This window comes from Bubalus bubalis, chromosome 2 (assembly GCF_019923935.1).
Source record: "Bubalus bubalis isolate 160015118507 breed Murrah chromosome 2, NDDB_SH_1, whole genome shotgun sequence".
NCBI lineage: Eukaryota > Metazoa > Chordata > Mammalia > Artiodactyla > Bovidae > Bubalus > Bubalus bubalis.
In genome coordinates this window covers 31,123,771-31,140,892 of record NC_059158.1, presented here as the reverse complement: position 1 = coordinate 31,140,892, position 17,122 = coordinate 31,123,771, and the positions used below count along the sequence as shown (strand labels likewise).

Sequence of the window (17,122 nt, the reverse complement as noted above, 5' to 3'; positions counted from 1 at the left end):
GGGTTACAATCCACGGGTGGCAAAGAGTAGGACATGACTGAGCGTGCTCGTGGAAGGGAAATTGAGGCAGGAAGTAAGCTTTTGTTCCAGAAAGGTCTGGATTAAAATCTGGATTCTCTGACTTATGCCTGTGTAACACTCTCTTGGGATATTTGCTTAACGTTGCCAAGCCATGTTTTCTTCACTTACGAAATGGGTAGAAGAATTCCCGTTTTATAGGACTGTTTAAAAAGGAAAGATAACAGTGAATGGAGGACTTGCCTGGTGGTCCAGTGGCTAAGACTGCGCTCCAAGTGCAGAGGGCCAGGTTCGTTCTCTGGTCAGGGAACTAGATCCCACTTGCTGTAACCAAAGATTCCTCACGTCCCAACTTAAAGATCATGGGTACTGCAACTAAGACTTGTAACAGCCAAATAAATAAATAAAATATTAAAAGCTGAGCTGTTGCTGTTTAGAAACTAAATACTACTACTTCCCCAAAAATCTAGGTATGTAAGTGGAGGTACTAAAATGTGCCCACATATTATATTTCTATTTAAAATTTTAAAAAATTTAATTTATTTTTACTTTTTTCATAAAATTGTTTTCTTGGAGGATAATTGCTTCACAATGTTGTGTTGGTTTCTGCTGTACAACAATGTGAATCAGCCATGAGTACATGTATGTTCTCTCTCTCTGGGATCTCCCTCCCACCCTCCTCACCATTTTAGAATTTTTAGTGACCATTGGAAACCAACTTATTTTAATGAGGCAAGCCATCCAGAGTGGTATTAAAGACAGTCTCTCTTCTCATGGATTAAGCGATATTCCCAGTTTTATATGTATCTTTATCATGTTTTCTATGCTTACATACAAATATGTTTCCACATAGGATTGGGGTTAAAAAACAATGTATGTTTTTACTTAAAAATACATCCGAGCATTTTACCAGCATTTATGTATGTATCTTGAATGATTCCTTACCTGACTGAAAATTTTTTTTCATTTTTTCAGTTATGGTATACCAAAGAGCCAAAGTTTCTTATACTGAATGTTAAATGTAGATAGTAACTAACTGAAAAGAGAGCTTTTATTTTTCTAAAGCCCTCTAAAATAGTGCTTTTGTTCCTAATTGTGTACTTATTAGAAAATAAGACTATTTCAAATAAATGTTTTATTTATAATAGAAATTTTAAGTCAAATGTTTTATCATTTTGCTCTTGTAGAATTTAAGTGTACATGATTTCATTCTACAGCAAGTGTTTTGATGTCTTGGGGACAGCCTTGCGGGGTGAGATGGGGAGTACGGGAGGGAGACTCGAGAAGGAGGGGATATACATATATTTATGGCTGATTCACGTTGTTGTACAGCAGAAACTAACACAACACTATAAAGCAATTATACTCCAGTTTAAAAAAAACACAAAAACAAAGGTGTTTCACCTTTCAAATTTTTTTTTAATTTGTATGAAAAATATTAATTGTGCCATACATTTTTTGTATAGCTCTTGGTAATTATCAATTGCCTTACCCACATTTATGCAGCTAGTCACTGGTAGAACTGGGTTCAAAATGTAGTGTTCCTAGGGACTTCCCTGGAACTCCAGTGATTCAGACCCCATGCTTCCACTGCTGGGGGCATGGGTTGGAAACTAAGATCCCACATACTTTGCAGCAAGACCCCCAAAATAAAAAATATTAAAAAAAATGTAATGTTCCTAAAACTTCTCTTCTGGGTACCCCATGGCCATTCATCATGAATGCTTAATGAATTCATGTTTCACTTTTAAGCATTTTTTTTTTCCCTTGTCTCCCTCGGGGCCACTTTACTGTGACTTTTGTTTTAAACCAGGCTGTGAACATTTATTTGGATACCATGAACTCCTTTACCTATTATTACAGGGTCAACCTGTAATTTCAGCTGTTTCTGCCTTGACTCCTGACAAGGAGGAGGGTGGGGCCATCCAGCTAAATGCCAGGACCCTTGGGACAGTGTGGAGCTGAGAGCAGAGTCAGGGTGAAGGTCAGACCCTGGGGCAGGCATGAGGCAGTGCTGGGCTGGAACTGGCTTGTACTGGCTCAGGAGAGCTGACTGTTACCTTTCAGGAATTTGGGGAGCTGATTGTAAACATAGACATCCTTACAAATTAAATAAGTTAGATTGAAAACAAAGGTCATACATCTTCAAAATGCATCACTTTGTAATTGTTCGTGTCTATTTTTCACTGTACTTTTGAGGTTATTGGCAACTATTTTGTCTGGGTGGTGGGAACACTGTGTAATGATGTGTCCATCTCTTCCTGACTCCATGTTCAGTGATGCCATCTTGCTGGATTGATTGATTGATTGATATTATTTTCATATTTTATCTTTTTTTTATTGAAGTATAATTGCTTTACAACATTGTGTTAGTTCCTGCTGTACAAGGAAGTGAATTAGCTGTATGTATACATATATCCCCTCCCTCTTGGGCCTGCCTCCCACCTTCCCTCATCATCCCCCACCCATCGTTACAGAGCACCGAGCTGAGCTCCTTGTGCTATACAGCAGCTGTCTATTCCACTAGCTATCTATTTTACACATGGTAGTGTTGCTGGATTTAAATCAGCTGTGGTGGAAGTATTTAACCATGGAGAATGGCAAGAGCTACAAAGTAGGCGAGTTGGTTATTGCTGTTTACCAGCAAGTCTGTGGATCAGAGTATCCTGAGGATGCCCAGTGCGGGAGGAGAGAAAGGACAGTCATCAGCCCTCACTGATGGAGGAGACAGAATCAATGGAGCAAGAAGAAGCAGGACATGCAGGGACTAAGGAGGAACTGAGATGTGGGGCAGCTGAGGCTGACGGGGCAGATGGAGAAGAGAGATTCCTAAACATGCAGGAGGTCAACAGGATGTAGGCGAAAGACCTTCTTCAAGATTTCATGGTTCCTTCTCTGTGGGAGCATCTCCACAGGTTTTAAAGCTCAAGCTGTGTGTGTGCTAAGTCCAACTCTCTGTGACTCCACTCTCTGTAGTCCGACAGGCTCCTCTGTCAATGGGATTCTCAAGGCAAGAATACTGGGGTGGGTTGCCATTTCCTCCTCCAGGGGATCTTCCCAACCCAGGGATTGAACCCGCATCTCCTGTGGCTCCTGCATTGCGAGCGAATTCTTTACCTCTGAGCCACTGGGGAAGCCCCACCCTTTAGCGAGGGAAGTGTTATTATATAGTCAAGAGCTACCTTGACTGTTCATTTGTCAATCCATAACTTCTGACCCGTGTCTTCCTTCATATTTACTGAGAATAACTGGCTGGGTGGGAGGTTTGAGGACCCCCTCTAGCTGTTTTGGTGGGAGAAAAGTAAATGTTTCAGTCCATTTGGGCTGCTGTGACAAAAGAATACCATAGACTGGGTGGCTTATAAACAACAGGTATTTATTTCTTATAGTTCTGGAGGCTGGGAAGTCCAAGATCAAGGCACACACAGATAGACTGAGTTATCCGGTGAGAGCCCACTTCCTGGTTTACAGATGGACAGTTTTCTCACCATAACCCTGCCTGTTGAAACGGGCCAGGAGCTCCCTGGGGCCTCTTTTATTTGGACCCTAAATCCTTTTCAGGAGATTCTGCTCTCATGACTAATCACCTCTCAAATGCCCCACCTCCAAATATCTTCACATCCAGCACTAGGATTTAACATGAATTTTTGGAGGACACAAACATTCAGTCTACAGCAGTTAAAGCACATACTTTAAAACCTGGGAGAACATCTTGAGATTTACCTGCTCAAATTGTGCTTTATCTACCAAAGGAAATTCAAAGAAGTTGCTACCAGTGAATTCTTCTCACTCAGAGATAAAACTGTGACTAAAATCTTATCTGAATTTTTTGAAGGATATTTTTTGTAACTTTTCCCAAGGTGGCATGGACCAATGACAAGTGATCCTTGTGGAATGTTTTCCTGTTACATATTTATTGCTATAGATGCAGGTTGTATAATAAAGCAATTAAATGCACACACGCACATACAGAAATACACAGAGCCATGACGTTTATTGTTTCTTTTGTGCTGAGCATTATGGTAAATGTTCAGACACGAATATAATTAATCCAAACTCAAGAAATTAAAGATCAAAAAAAAAAAAAAAAGAAATTAAAGATCTTTCAAAGAGAGAGCTTAGTCCTTTAGCCTTCAGGAAACAGGCTAGAATTGTGGTTCCCTGATCTTTTAAAATTACTTCCTGGGTAAAATTCGTGAAGATTTTGGTTTAAAATGCATTCCTAGTACCAAAACCCGAATGGGATGTATTTGGCCCAAGCATCTTTATACAAGTGATACTTTATAACTGAATGGTTCACAAAATCAATGACGTTTTCTTAATAGACACAATGACAGATTTCAATGGTTTTCTTGTAGGTTAAGAGAAACACTAAAAAGAGTAATGTGAAAGAATCATTCCATGCTTTGGAGCGCTCAACAGACTGGGTGAACAGGGAGGTGTATTTTAGCTTGTCTGGGGGAATAGCTGAGCTGGGTAGCCATGCACTGGTCCCTGTGAAGTCCTCTATCCTTCAGCCAGGTTTTTGCTGATCATGATTGCAGGGGGTTTTATATTGTTTCTGCTGATGGTCACTTGGTTGTAACATCTTTAGGGTGCCGTTTGTCTTAAATTATGTACCTTAGTAGGCCTCAGCCTGGGTAAGGATCACATTTGATTATGAAATAGAAGCAGCTTAACAAGGATGCCTAAATTGAAGGTCATTATCTTACGTCTCTTGTCTGGTGAGTCAAGACCTGAGTAACCTCATCTCCAGGAGAAATTTTGTCTAATGTATTTTGTTGTTGCCGTTCACATTTTGAAAGTTAAATCTCTGAGCTTCCTTAGGCGAAAAATGGGACAAATGCATTTCCTTCCTTCTTCCAGAGTGGTTTTGTGCCAATTCCATGAAAAAAAAGTTGAAAACTCAAATGGACTATAATGATAGGAGAACAGCCACTGTGTGACTTTAATGGGGTCTATCTTTGTATGAATCATAAGAGATGTTGTTGTTCAATCTCTAAGGCATGTCCAACTCTTTGCAACCCCTTGGACTACAGCACTCCAGGGTCCCCTGTCCTCCATTATCTCCCATAGTTTTCTCAAACTCATATACATTGAGTCAGTGATGCCATCCAACCATCTCATCCTCTGTCACTTCCTTCTCCTCCTGCCCTCAATCTTTCCAAGCATCAGGGTCTTTCCCAATGAATTGGTTCTTCACATCAGATAGCCAAAATATTGATATGAGATAAGAGATATGAGAACTAATAAATTCTCTCTATACTATAATATCTGGAGCACCCATTTCTGAGCACCTGTTAGTGTACTTAGAAACTCTAGAGTTTTTAGTATAATATCTGGAGCACGCATTTCTGAGCACCTGTTAGTATACTTAGAAACTCTAGAGTTTTTATGAGTATCCGTGGACTTAATTTTTCTTCACAAGTTTTATAACAGTTTTTAGTTGTGGATGGGGGAAGGAGGTTGGGGGTGTTCATAAAAGCTGAACACAGCTGCTTTTGTTATTTTCTGTGGAAGTTTCTTTCATTACTGATTGTTCAAGAACTGTGAGGTGGCTGTGCATAGCCTGTCTCCTTGGACTTTCTTGGGCCATTATATTCTGATGAGATGCACAACTCCTGATAAACACATAACACTTTATTTTGCCTGAATAAAAAATTCCTATAGTATTCTTGCATGCCTCAGGGACCTCAGTCTTCTTAGTTTACTGTTTAATTCTAAGTGTCGAGAGCAGTGGCTGGTGCATGAAAAATTCTGTATCCATATTTGTTGAATGGATCAATCTAGGTGTTGCGACTTTAAAATGAGAGAGTCAAAGATTTAATAAAATGGCTTTTGTTTTTCAATTTAAGGATTTAGGAAAGTTATTTTTACCTTCTACCAGAATAGGAACTGATAATAAGTACTGGTATTTATTATTATCATTTTATTTTGTTAAATGGCTCTTCCTCCCTCTTCCATCTTTCTCAGGGCTTCTTCATCCTGGTGTTTGGAACAATCCTGGATCCGAAGGTACAATAAATTCTTCTGCTGTTTTATGCATTATCAGTATTTGGCCCTGAAATGCTCACTAGTAAATGCCACTTATTGGGAGTCTTTCACCTCAATCATTTGTGCAGACACTTGAACAGGACATCGAGGTCTCAATGATGCAAGCTTTCAAGCTTTTATGGGGCTAAGCTCTTATTTTCATTAGCTCTCACCCTGAAAGCAAGCCTGGTTATTCCTATTTTTAGTTCTACAGATGAGGAAATTGAAACTCAGAGTGATGAAGTAGCTTGTTCACAATTTCTCAGAAACCCACCCTAGCTAGCTGAAGCAGACAAAGTTATTACATCTCACGATAACATCTTTGGGAAGGTCTCTCTGTGGCTGGGAGGCATGGAGGCTATGCATAAAGAATAGTTTCTGATTCACAGCACAGATGACTCCACACGAGGCTCCTCTGCCCCTTCCCACTTTGCTGGGCACAGAGAGCACAGCTCGGCAGGGCCACATCCGACAGTGTGTGCTGAGCTAGAGTTCCCGCTACTGCAGCCCCTGCACACTGCCTGGGGAGGATCACTGATACCTGCACTTGCATTACCATGTCTGATTGGCTGAGCCCAGGCCATGCGGCTACATCTTAGCTGCAAGAGAGGCTGAGAAAGTGAGTTCCTGGCTTCTACCTTAAAGAGCAGTGGACTTAAGGAAGGAAATTCTCCAAATACAGATGAGTGAGTGTAGGTGGTATGATGAAAATAAGTGAAAAAAAGGAACAAAACATCAGATGTTTATTCAGGCTTTTAAGATCACCCTCTTTCTATTTTATTTCATTGCTTCTTGGATTGAGAAAAGTAAACCTTCTAATTCATAGATGCAAACACTCACACGGCAGGGCTTATTTTGTAAATTTTATGCATCTATTTATTGTACTACCAATGCTGTTTTACTACTAAGTTAATATGCAAGGTTTGTAAAAGACATATTTCACAGAGGCTCTTTTGTTTTCCCATGGGGATACAATACCAACCTAAAAGTAAAAGAGGTAAGGGTTAAGAAATGAGCTCTTTAATCCTGATATTTCTATGGAATAGCTGTGTGCTGCTGGAGAGTCCTTAACCCATGAGCCTTAGAATCTTCCAATGGATCACAGACATAATAATGCTTTTCCTGCCTTCTGTGCTACTCAGTCACTTCGGTTGTGTCTGACTCTGTGATCTTATGGACTGCAGCCCACCAGACTCCTCTGTCCTTGGAATTATCCAGGCAAGAATACTGGATTGAGTTGCTGTGCCCTCCTCCAGGGGCTCTTCCTGACCCAGGGATTGAACCCACATCTTCTCATTGTGATGGCATTGCAGGGGCATTCTTTAGCTACTGAGCCACCTGGGATGCCCTGCCTTCCCTGCTAGATTAGGATAAAGAACAAATGCAGTTTTGCAAGTGAGACTGCATAAAAAGCACTTAAGATTTTATGTAGTTATAGACCATATGATTACTTTTTAAATGAATCGAATACCACAGCTAGTATTTGTAGGCAAAGTATCAACAAGAGCATTATTACTGTTGGTCCCGCCAACAGTACTTGCTGGAAAGATACTCTCACCATAGTGTTTGCCAGTCTCAAGCATATGTGTTAGTTCTTCATTATCTTCTAATCCTTAATTCCTTTTGTTAACCCCCCAGATAAGAGATGCCTTAAAGGATCGAATAAACTCTGCACAATGGATCTCCAGGATATCAGAGGTAAAACCTTCATGTTCATTTTTGCATTTAAAAGTTTGACGAGGTAACAGCCACATTGGAGTTTCTGGCACCTGGAGTGTTGCTCAAACCATCACCTAACACTTTTGCGGTATGGATTTTTCAGAAGAGCTTTGTGAGTGCCTCTTTGAGCTGTTCAGATTCTAGGTGGAGCACTGGGACCACAGCCACAGAGAGAAAGTAGACTTCAATGCATTTAGAGGAGAGTGACAAGGCAGCAGGGCCTGGAGGGGTGACCCTCAAACTATGGAGCAGGAGAGCAGGTGATGAAACAGAGAAATGAGAGTGGATGGAAAGTCTTGGGTCCCCATGACAGCTCACTCATTCACTGTGACTCTAACCAGTTGAACCATATTCAAGGTGTGACAATTCCAGAGGAACAAATTCTGACCCGACACAAAAATTTTCCTAATATCAATAGCTTGATGTTCAGGAGGGCTTGTTTCCATGGTTACTGGAGTTGTAAAATGTTAGGGACCTGGAGGAGGGCGTGGCAACCCTCTCCAGTATTCTTGCCTTAGAAATCCTGTGGACAGAGGAACCTGGTGGGCTACAGTCCATGGGGTCCCAAAAAGAGTTGGACATGATTTAGAAATGAAACAACAATAGAGCTGATTAACAATGTCGTGTTAGTTTCAGGTGGGCAGCAAAGTTAATCAGTTATAGATATCAGCTCCAGTTCAGTCGCTCAGTCATGTCTGACTCTTGGCGACCCCATGGACTGCAGTACGCCAGGCCACCCTGTCCATCACCAACTCCCAGAGTTCACTCAAACTCCTGCCCATTGAGTCAGTGATGCCATCCAACCATCTCATCCTCTGTTGTCCCCTTCTCCTCCCACCTTTAATCTTTCCCAGAATCAGGGTTTTTACAAATGAGTCAGCTCTTGGCATCCAGTGGCCAAAGTATTGGAGTTTCAGCTTCAACGTCCTTCCAATGAAGTCAATTTCCTTTAGGATGGACTGCAGTCCAAGGGACTCTCAAGAGTCTTCTCCAACAGCACAGTTCAAAAACGTCAATTCTTTGGCGCTCAGCTTTCTTTATAGTTCAACTCTCACATCCATACATGACTACTGGAAAAACCATAGGCTTGACTAGACAGACCTTTGTTGGCAAAGTAATGTCTCTGCCTTGTCTAACTCAATGAAACTATGAGCCATGCCATGTAGGGACACCCAAGACAGATGGGTCATGGTGGAGAGTTCTGACAAAACGTGGTCCTCTGGAGAAGGGAATGGCAAACCACTTCAGTACTCTTGCCTTGAGAACCCCATGAACAGTATGAAAAGTTATAGATATAGATGTATTTATTCTTTTTTCAAATTGTTTTCCCATTTAGGTTATTACAGACTATTGAGCAGAGTTCCCTGTACTATACAGTATGTCCTTGTTGGTTATCTATTTTAAATATAGTAGTGTGTATCTGTCAATTTCAAGCTTCCAATTTATCCCTCCCTCCCACCTTTCCCCTTTGGTAATCATAGTTTGTGTTCTATGTCTGTGAGTCTGTTTTGTAAGTACGTTCATTTGTATCATTTTAAGATTCTGCATATAAGTGATATCATATGATATTTGTCTTTCTCTGCCTAACTTACTTCATGTAGCATGCTAATCTCCAGGTCCATCCATATTGTTGCAAATACCTTTTGCCTTACTCTTCCCGAAGCTTTGGTCTCCTTCCCAGTCCTTGGTCTGCATACCTGGAAGATGGTTGATAACCTTTACATGCTTTCCAGCTGGAAAAAAAAAAAAAAAAAGCCAATTTTTACTGAGAAGAAACATTAATGATTCTCTAAAGCAATGATTCTCAATGTTGGCTGGATATCAGAAGCAACTGGGAAGCTTACAAAAAAATGTTGCTCCACCGCTGCCGTCCCCCGAGGTTTTAATTGGATTGGTCTGCACTGTGACTTGGATTTGGGAAGACACATAAGCTCCCTAGGTGGTTCTAGTGTAGTCAGAGCTGAGACACACTCATCTAAGCCTTCCTGAAGTATCTCAGCAATGTAAATGTTTGCCTCCAGCTACCCTATCTGATTGGAGAAGGCAATGGTAATCCACTCCAGTACTCTTGCCTCAAGAATCCCATGGACGGAGGAGCCTGGTAGGCTGCAAGGAGCCTGGTAGGCTGCAGTCCATGGGGTCGCTAAGAGTCAGACACGACTGAAGTGACTTAGCAGCAGCAGCAGCCTATCTGATGTATTCCCACTTCTTCCCTGGGGTCTGCCTGGATGCTCTCAGGAGGGAGGTCAGACTCTTCCAATCTCTTTCATCTTAGTTTCACTCCTTTACGTGTGTCTTGTATTTATCCATTCAGCTACCACAGGGAAGCTCTGCTCTTTGGTGTTATAGAAAATAGTTATTTTCCCCCCTCCTTCTCTTTGTGTCTTTGTATGCAAGGTAAGTCAGGATAATACCCAGAATTTCATTATTAGCTTGTTGATTGTCTGAATCTGAGGTTTTCCAGGCTGGCTGCACCTCAGAAACACCTAGACAGCTTGTAAATAATACTACTGTCCAGGTTCCACTGAAGAAATTAAACTAGAAAGTCTTAGAGTAGAGCCGAGTTATTATTATTTTTTTTAAGCTCCTCAGTGATTCTAATGTACTCTTAGGGTTAAGAATCACTGGTCTGTTGAACTTCCCTGGTGGCCCAGTGGCTAAGACTCTACATTTCCAGTGAAAGGGGCCTGTGTTTGATCCCTGGTTAGGGAACTAGATCCCACATGCGGCATCTAAGACCTGGCACAGCTAAATAAAATAAAAATAAGTGTTAAAAAAAGAGAATCACTTTTCTGGGTCTTAGGCAAATTTGTTCTTACCTTTTTATGTCCTTCCTTCACTCTGCCTCCAGCTGTAGCCACTGTAAGTTGGTGTTTTAGTCCTACTCAGAGGAAGTACTCTTGCCTGGAAAATCCCATGGATGGAGGAGCCTGGTGGGCTACAGTCCATGGGGTCACTAAGAGTCAGACATGACTCAGCAACTTCACTTTCACCTTTCACTTTCATGCATTGGAGAAGGAAATGGCAACCCACTCCAGTGCTCTTGCCTGGAGAATCCCAGGGACAGGGGAGCCTGGTGGGCTGCCGTCTATGGGGTCGCACAGAGTCAGACATGACTGAAGCATCTTAGCAGCAGCAGCAGCAGAGGAAGTAGGCTACCACCTGTCTCCTCCTCTCCTATCTGTAGGTCTCTGACTTTTAGGTCACCATATCCTACAGTCCAGATTTAAGTCTTTCTCCTTGGGCTACCTGCCTGGGGAGTGTCAGTCCCAGCTCCCCTAAACTAAAATAATAAACATACTTGTTTGCATTCATTTTATATCCTATGTGATGAATTAATCTATGTTCATGTGGTGATAATTCCACCAGCAAGATGATATTTCCACTCCACAACATGTACCTGAAGCACAAGGATAATTTAGACCCAGATGCATCGCAAGGTGGTGATCGTATTGTTGAGAATTTCAGTAGCTGAGAAGGAGTTGTTTGAAAATAAGATCATCTGTACCATTTTTTAGATTCCACATAAGTGTGTTCATATCTGACATTTGTTTCTCTCTTTCTGACTTACTTCACTCTGTATGACAGCCTCTAGGGATGTAGCTCAGGGACCTCTCTACTCAGTGCTCTGTGGTGACCGAAATGGGAAGGAAATCCAAAAAAGAGGGGATAGATGTATACGTGCAGTTGCTTCACTGTCCTCTAGAGTAGAAGCTAATATAATATTGTAAAGCAACTATACTTCAATAAAAGTTAATTTAAAAAGTGGAGTTGTCTGAAGACTAGGGATTGCCTGTTTCACTCTCTCCATGCCAGTCAACTGCCTTCTCCCCACCTCCATCTCAAACTAGAGGCTTCAGGAGAAGCATCCAAGCCAGGAAGGAGGAGAATCTCTCATACCAGCCTATTCACATGTTGTCAATGGTTCTACAATAAAAAAGGACAGGGATGAGGTGAAGGCAAGAAAGAAACTGCTGTAGGTCACAATTCTACATGTGCTTTTTAAAAAAATCGAAATGGAATCAATTTACAATATTATGTTAGTTTCAGGTACACAACATAGTGATTTAATGTCTTTATAGATTATACTCCGTTTAAAGTTATTGCAAAATAATGGCTCTATTCCCCATGCTGTACAGTATATCTTGGCAGCTTATTTATTTTATACGTAGTAGTTTGCACCTCTTAATCCTCTACTCCTGTTCTACCCCTCTCCCCACTGGTAACTACTAGTGTGTTCTTGATATCTGTGAGTCGGCTTCTTTTTCTGTTTACTGGTTTGTTTTATTTTTTTTAGATTCCACATATAAGTGATAAGATACAGTGTTTGTCTTTGTCTGACATGTTTCACTAAGCACAATACTGTGCTTAATGAAATAATTCTCCATGTGCTTTGAATAATTGTGATCATATTAATGACTGAATAATCGAACAGACTGCTGGTGACAAGCCGTCTATCCTTTGTCTTCCTCAGAATGTTTCTGATTTCTCTCGTCACCCCACCAAAGGCCCAAGCTAGTAAGCCAGGCTATACTCCTAACTTGGGAGGTGAGTACACAATGAAGGGGACCCCATATACGTGGCCTGTATGTGACATTTCTTGGGGAAAAAACCCTCAATTTGATTCATTCTAATCAGAAATGATGTTTTCTTGATTGAAATGATTCTTCTCAGGCAATCTACTCTCACCTAGATCTGGTTGGAGATATAGCCACACTTCTAATTCTTGGACGTCTGAAATTGTTATTGTCCCTGTAAAACAGTCAGGCTTGTCTGGGGGCGGGGGGTGCCTGTAAATCAGCCTGAGTCTTTGAGAGGGGAGTGAGCAGAGGGATCCGTGGTCCCAGCTGCTCCCTCTCTCCCTCCTTTTTATTCCCCATCCCCAGGACATCCTCCATGATATCAACAACATCCCCACAGTTCTTCCTGTCACCCTCTCTCTTCCCTAGTGTTAAAAGATCAGGGAATTATGATACACACTGTCTGTGGGAGGCCTTGGAGATAATGCAGAAGTTAGTTTTCATTTGCAGGAGGGTCAGAGACAGAGAGAAAGAAAGGAAAGGGAGGCACAGGGGGAGACAGGCAGACAGGGACGCTTAGTGACATGGGGTGGCAACTCAGAGATGGAAGAGCAATCAGACATGTGCAGTCAGGACTTCCAATCCTCTGTCTCCGTGTCCCTCTAGAGCTAGAGAGAGAAGACCAGGCAGGGAGATGGAGACATCTACAGCAGGACCCCTACTTTCACCGTGAGACAAAGAGGTACAGAGAGAAGCTGAGGGATACAGAGAGAGACATAGAGAAATACAGAAAGAAACAGAGAGAGCAACACACACACAGACTCACACAGACACATGTAGAGTGCCAGAAAAAGAATTCTAGAAAGAGCCTTCCTCCCTGATCCCAGTACATCAGGGCTCTAGTAACCAATGTAGCTGAGACCTCCTGCAGCAACCCAGGGCCTTGGTCAAAAGAGAGGTCTTTTCCAAGAGGAAAGGGCATGGTCCAACTTGGAGACAAACAAGTTCTGTAATAGCTTTTGCAGACAAGAGAACAAAGCTGATTCTTGGATTCCCAAGGGACTTAAAGGGAAGCGAATCTTCATTTGCCAAGGGGGCTCTACCCAAAGGGGCTTCTTGTTCAAGAAAGAGCCAATCCATGATGCAGTTGTCATGATGCTTTTAGATATTGCTGCTTGTATGTTAAAGATGTGATTGTCTGTTCTTGACCAGGTCATGCATTTCAGGAGTGGCAGAGACCCCAGCAGAAATGTCCTGATTCGTGTCTTCTTGCCTCCGAAGAGTATGAAGGAAGCCTCCCTCTTGGTGGTGCTGACGGAGGAGGACGTGAAGAGAGGATGGAAAGCCCCTCTGTCTAAGCTGTTCTGTGTTGCTGACATTTTCCCCATCCACTGTCTACATATATATGCCATGCTGGGTATTCAACAGCGGACAGCAGAATCCTGGTCTAGCCAGGGTCTCCAGCCTCATCAGGAAGAGAGCTCTGGCTTGTCTTGGCAGTGGTGGCCAGGGATGTCACCCAGCTAGATTCTACAGGTGGCTGAGGGAGGGCCCTCTTGCATAGTCACCAACATTGGGCCGACTCTAAGTGGGTCATTGTTCTTTGGACAAAAGGAATTCAAGGGCCAATATGTTCCACCCCTCCACATTTAAACTGATTGCATGGTCAGCCTAGCGTGGGCTTAGATACAGCTTCTTTGGCCGTGAACCAAGCAAAAAGCACAGAGCTTTTGAACCAGAAAGGTGTTTAAGTTAAGGAGACTGAAGGCTGGAGTGATAAGTAACAGCTAATAGAGATTTGAGCCAGAGGTAAAAACCCAAGTCTGTTGATTCCTAGCCCTGGACTTTCTCCTCAAGACCACGGAGCCACCGAGGGTCTCTCTGTCTACTCTGAGTATGTAAGAGGTGCTTGTGTGCTAAGTTGTTTCAGTGGTGTCTGACTCTTTGTCACCCTATGGACTGTAGCCTGCCAGGCTCCTCTGTCCATGGGCTTCTCCAGGCAAGAATACTGGAGTGAGTTTCCATGCCCTTCTCCAGGGGATCTTCAAGACCCAGGAGTTGAACGCATGTCTCCTATGTCTCCTGCGTTGGCAGGTGGGTTCTTCACCACTAGCGCCACCTGGGAAGCCCATGTAAGATGAACCCCCACCAACAATATGGTGTTTTGAAACCTGGGATGAGAAAGGAGAAATATATTTCAAGTAGAGAGCTACTGATTTTCTTACCTTGTATGTAAACAAATTCAACATTCAAATCAGGAGCCACCTGATAATAGAACAGTATTACAGATAAAAATCCTTCTGGGGAAAAAAAAAAAAAAAAGGTCCTTTTTAAAGCAAGCACAGTCAGATGCAGCAGAAAAAAAAAAAATTAGTGGATAAAGGGCAAAGGGCAATGAGTAGCCCTTAGTTATCTCCCCAGGAAGTCAGTACTGGGACTTTCCTGGTGGTTACGAGTCCAAGCTCCTGATGCAGAGGGGCTGAGGTTTGATCCCTGGTCAGGGAACTAGATCCCACATGCTGCAACCAAGAGCCCATATCCTGCAACTGAGACCCTGAACAGCCAAATAAATAAATAAGTTTTTAAAGTTACAGACAAAAGAAGCCAGTATTAATGATGTTACATTACAAATGGAAAAGGGCGACTCACTTTGTGAATGAGGGGTGTCTTTTTTTTTTAACCACAGAAACTGTAGTAAAACTTTTTTATTCTCTCTCTCTCTTTTTTTTTTTTACTATAGAAAATTTCCTGTAAGTAGGAACGTTTAAGAAAGCAAAAATATAATAATCAGAATGTAGAAAAATATACCAACCGGGAGAATGAGTCATCTTCTAAGTGGTATTGTTCATCTTAGGACAACAATTGCACCCTTTGCAAATGAGGTCAGAAAGAAGCTTTAATTTGACATTTCCCAGTATCTCTGTAGGGTCTCTTCAGGGGAAGAGAATGGAGCAGACACAGTCCTGGTTTTCCTGATGCAGAGATTTCCATATGAAGAAAGGTCAGTTACCCCAAATCAACATACTGAAGGAAGGACACAATGTCATGGAGCTAGATGGTTTTAGGATTTATAATTCTGAAAAAAACTTTAGAAAAGACTGAGTCCAAGTGCCTCCATTTGCAGATGGAAAGTCTGAACACAAGAGAGAAGGGTTGAGAGACAGAGAGAGGGAGAGGCTGACCTTTCATCTGTATTGTGCGTTTGGCAACCACATCTCATGTGAAAGCACACTCTGCTCTGATGTACTCCGATGTAAGAGAGGAGGTGCGCAAGACTCTATCTTGGGGTTATTATTCATTAAGAAAGTCTCATGGAGGACTTCCCTGGTGGTCCAGTGGTTAAGACTCAGTGCTGCCAATGCAGGGGGTGAAGGTCAGATCCCTGGTAGGGAAACTAAGATCCTGCCTGCTTCGTGGTGTGACCTAAAGATAAAAAATAAATAAAGGCTCGTGGATGCTAACAGAGAAGCCCCACCATCATTTGACGATCTCTTGGAGAAGTCCACCCTCCCTCTTGCGGCCCACACTTCAGTCTGTCCCATCCTGAAAGGTGACAAAGAACTGCCTGGATCAGGCTGACTGTGGAAGACCCAGGGTGGAGATACGTGGCACGCCCTGTTCTCACCTCACCAAGGAAGTGACTTGGCCAGGTGGCTCAAGGAGAAACTGGTGCTAGTGATGTCTAAGGCAGATTCTTGGGCAGAGCACTTAGCACTTCATAATCCTTGGGACAGTTATTTAAATTCCTGGGACCTTGATTTTCCCAACCAGAAATTGAGAATAATGGAGCTTACCCTATAAGGCTATTGGAAAGATTAAATGAACAAATATAGATAAAATACTGAGAATAGTACTTGGCAAATAATAATTGGCATTAAAATGTAAGCTGTTTGTATTAGAGTACCTATGAATTCATGTATGTGCAACACACACACAAACAGCAAACAGCCATGACCTTTTGCATGAGTGTGGATGAGACACTCTCATAGGAGTTGGTTCATTGGCATCTAATTTCTTCTCTTTTTAAAGAAAATTTTTTGGCCGTGAAGCATGTGGGATCTCAGTTCTCTGATCAGGAATCGAACCTCTGCCCCCTGATTCAGAATTGTGGACCACCAAGGAAGTCTTGGTTCACTGGCATCTAAATCAAAGTGTTGAGCATTGGATTCAGTTTCTTTCATCAGGGTGACCAGCCAGCAAAATCTACTGAAGGATCTTTTCATTCAGTGTTTACAGAATTGTGATACTTGGTATCCTGCCCTGGAAAGAGTATATTTCAGAGACTATACACATATCCAGGCCTTTCTGTGTCTGAACTGTGCATCACTTTTTGCCTTCCCTGTAAAGCCTTCCCTAATCAGTCCAACCAGAAGTGCTGATTCTCTCCACTGATTTCTTGCAATATGTGTATCTGGGCCATTCACTGTTGAGTCAGTATTTATTGTATAGTATTATTTACTTTTAGCCTTCTTGTGTGCATGTATTTTCTTTCCCAGATAAGACCATAAACCTTTGGAGACAGATTTACCCTTGTTACTCGATAAGTCACTTGTTTTGTATGTCCAAAGAGCAGAATGAAGTGCTTTGTACATAGAATGTTTAATAAAGTCCTCTGATTACACAACCAAAAGTTTGATGATACTGATTTTTCAAAATTTCCAAATGACACGGTACTTAACTCATGACCTAAATGGAATGACCTATTTCTACAGGCATCGTCTCCCTGAGCCTCTTGAATACAACAGACATAACAAAACTCCTCTCACTTGTTTCTTCTTCATGTCTACATTTCCCCTGGTAATAGTCAAATGAAAGTTTGCAACAGTCATATG

General features: G+C 42.0%; 1 protein-coding gene across 1 annotated transcript in view; it reads left to right on the top strand.

Moving 5' to 3' along the window:
• ADGRF2 (adhesion G protein-coupled receptor F2) overlaps positions 1-16,914 on the top strand; it is a 36,596-nt gene extending 19,682 nt beyond the window's left edge. The window contains exons 7-10 of the mRNA XM_006076116.3: positions 5,992-6,033; positions 7,690-7,749; positions 12,245-12,318; positions 13,503-16,914. Of these exons, the coding sequence (XP_006076178.3) occupies positions 5,992-6,033; positions 7,690-7,749; positions 12,245-12,289 (147 nt within the window). The 3' untranslated portion in view covers positions 12,290-12,318; positions 13,503-16,914. The remainder of the gene's footprint in view (positions 1-5,991; positions 6,034-7,689; positions 7,750-12,244; positions 12,319-13,502) is intronic.
• Positions 16,915-17,122: the final 208 nt, after the last annotated feature.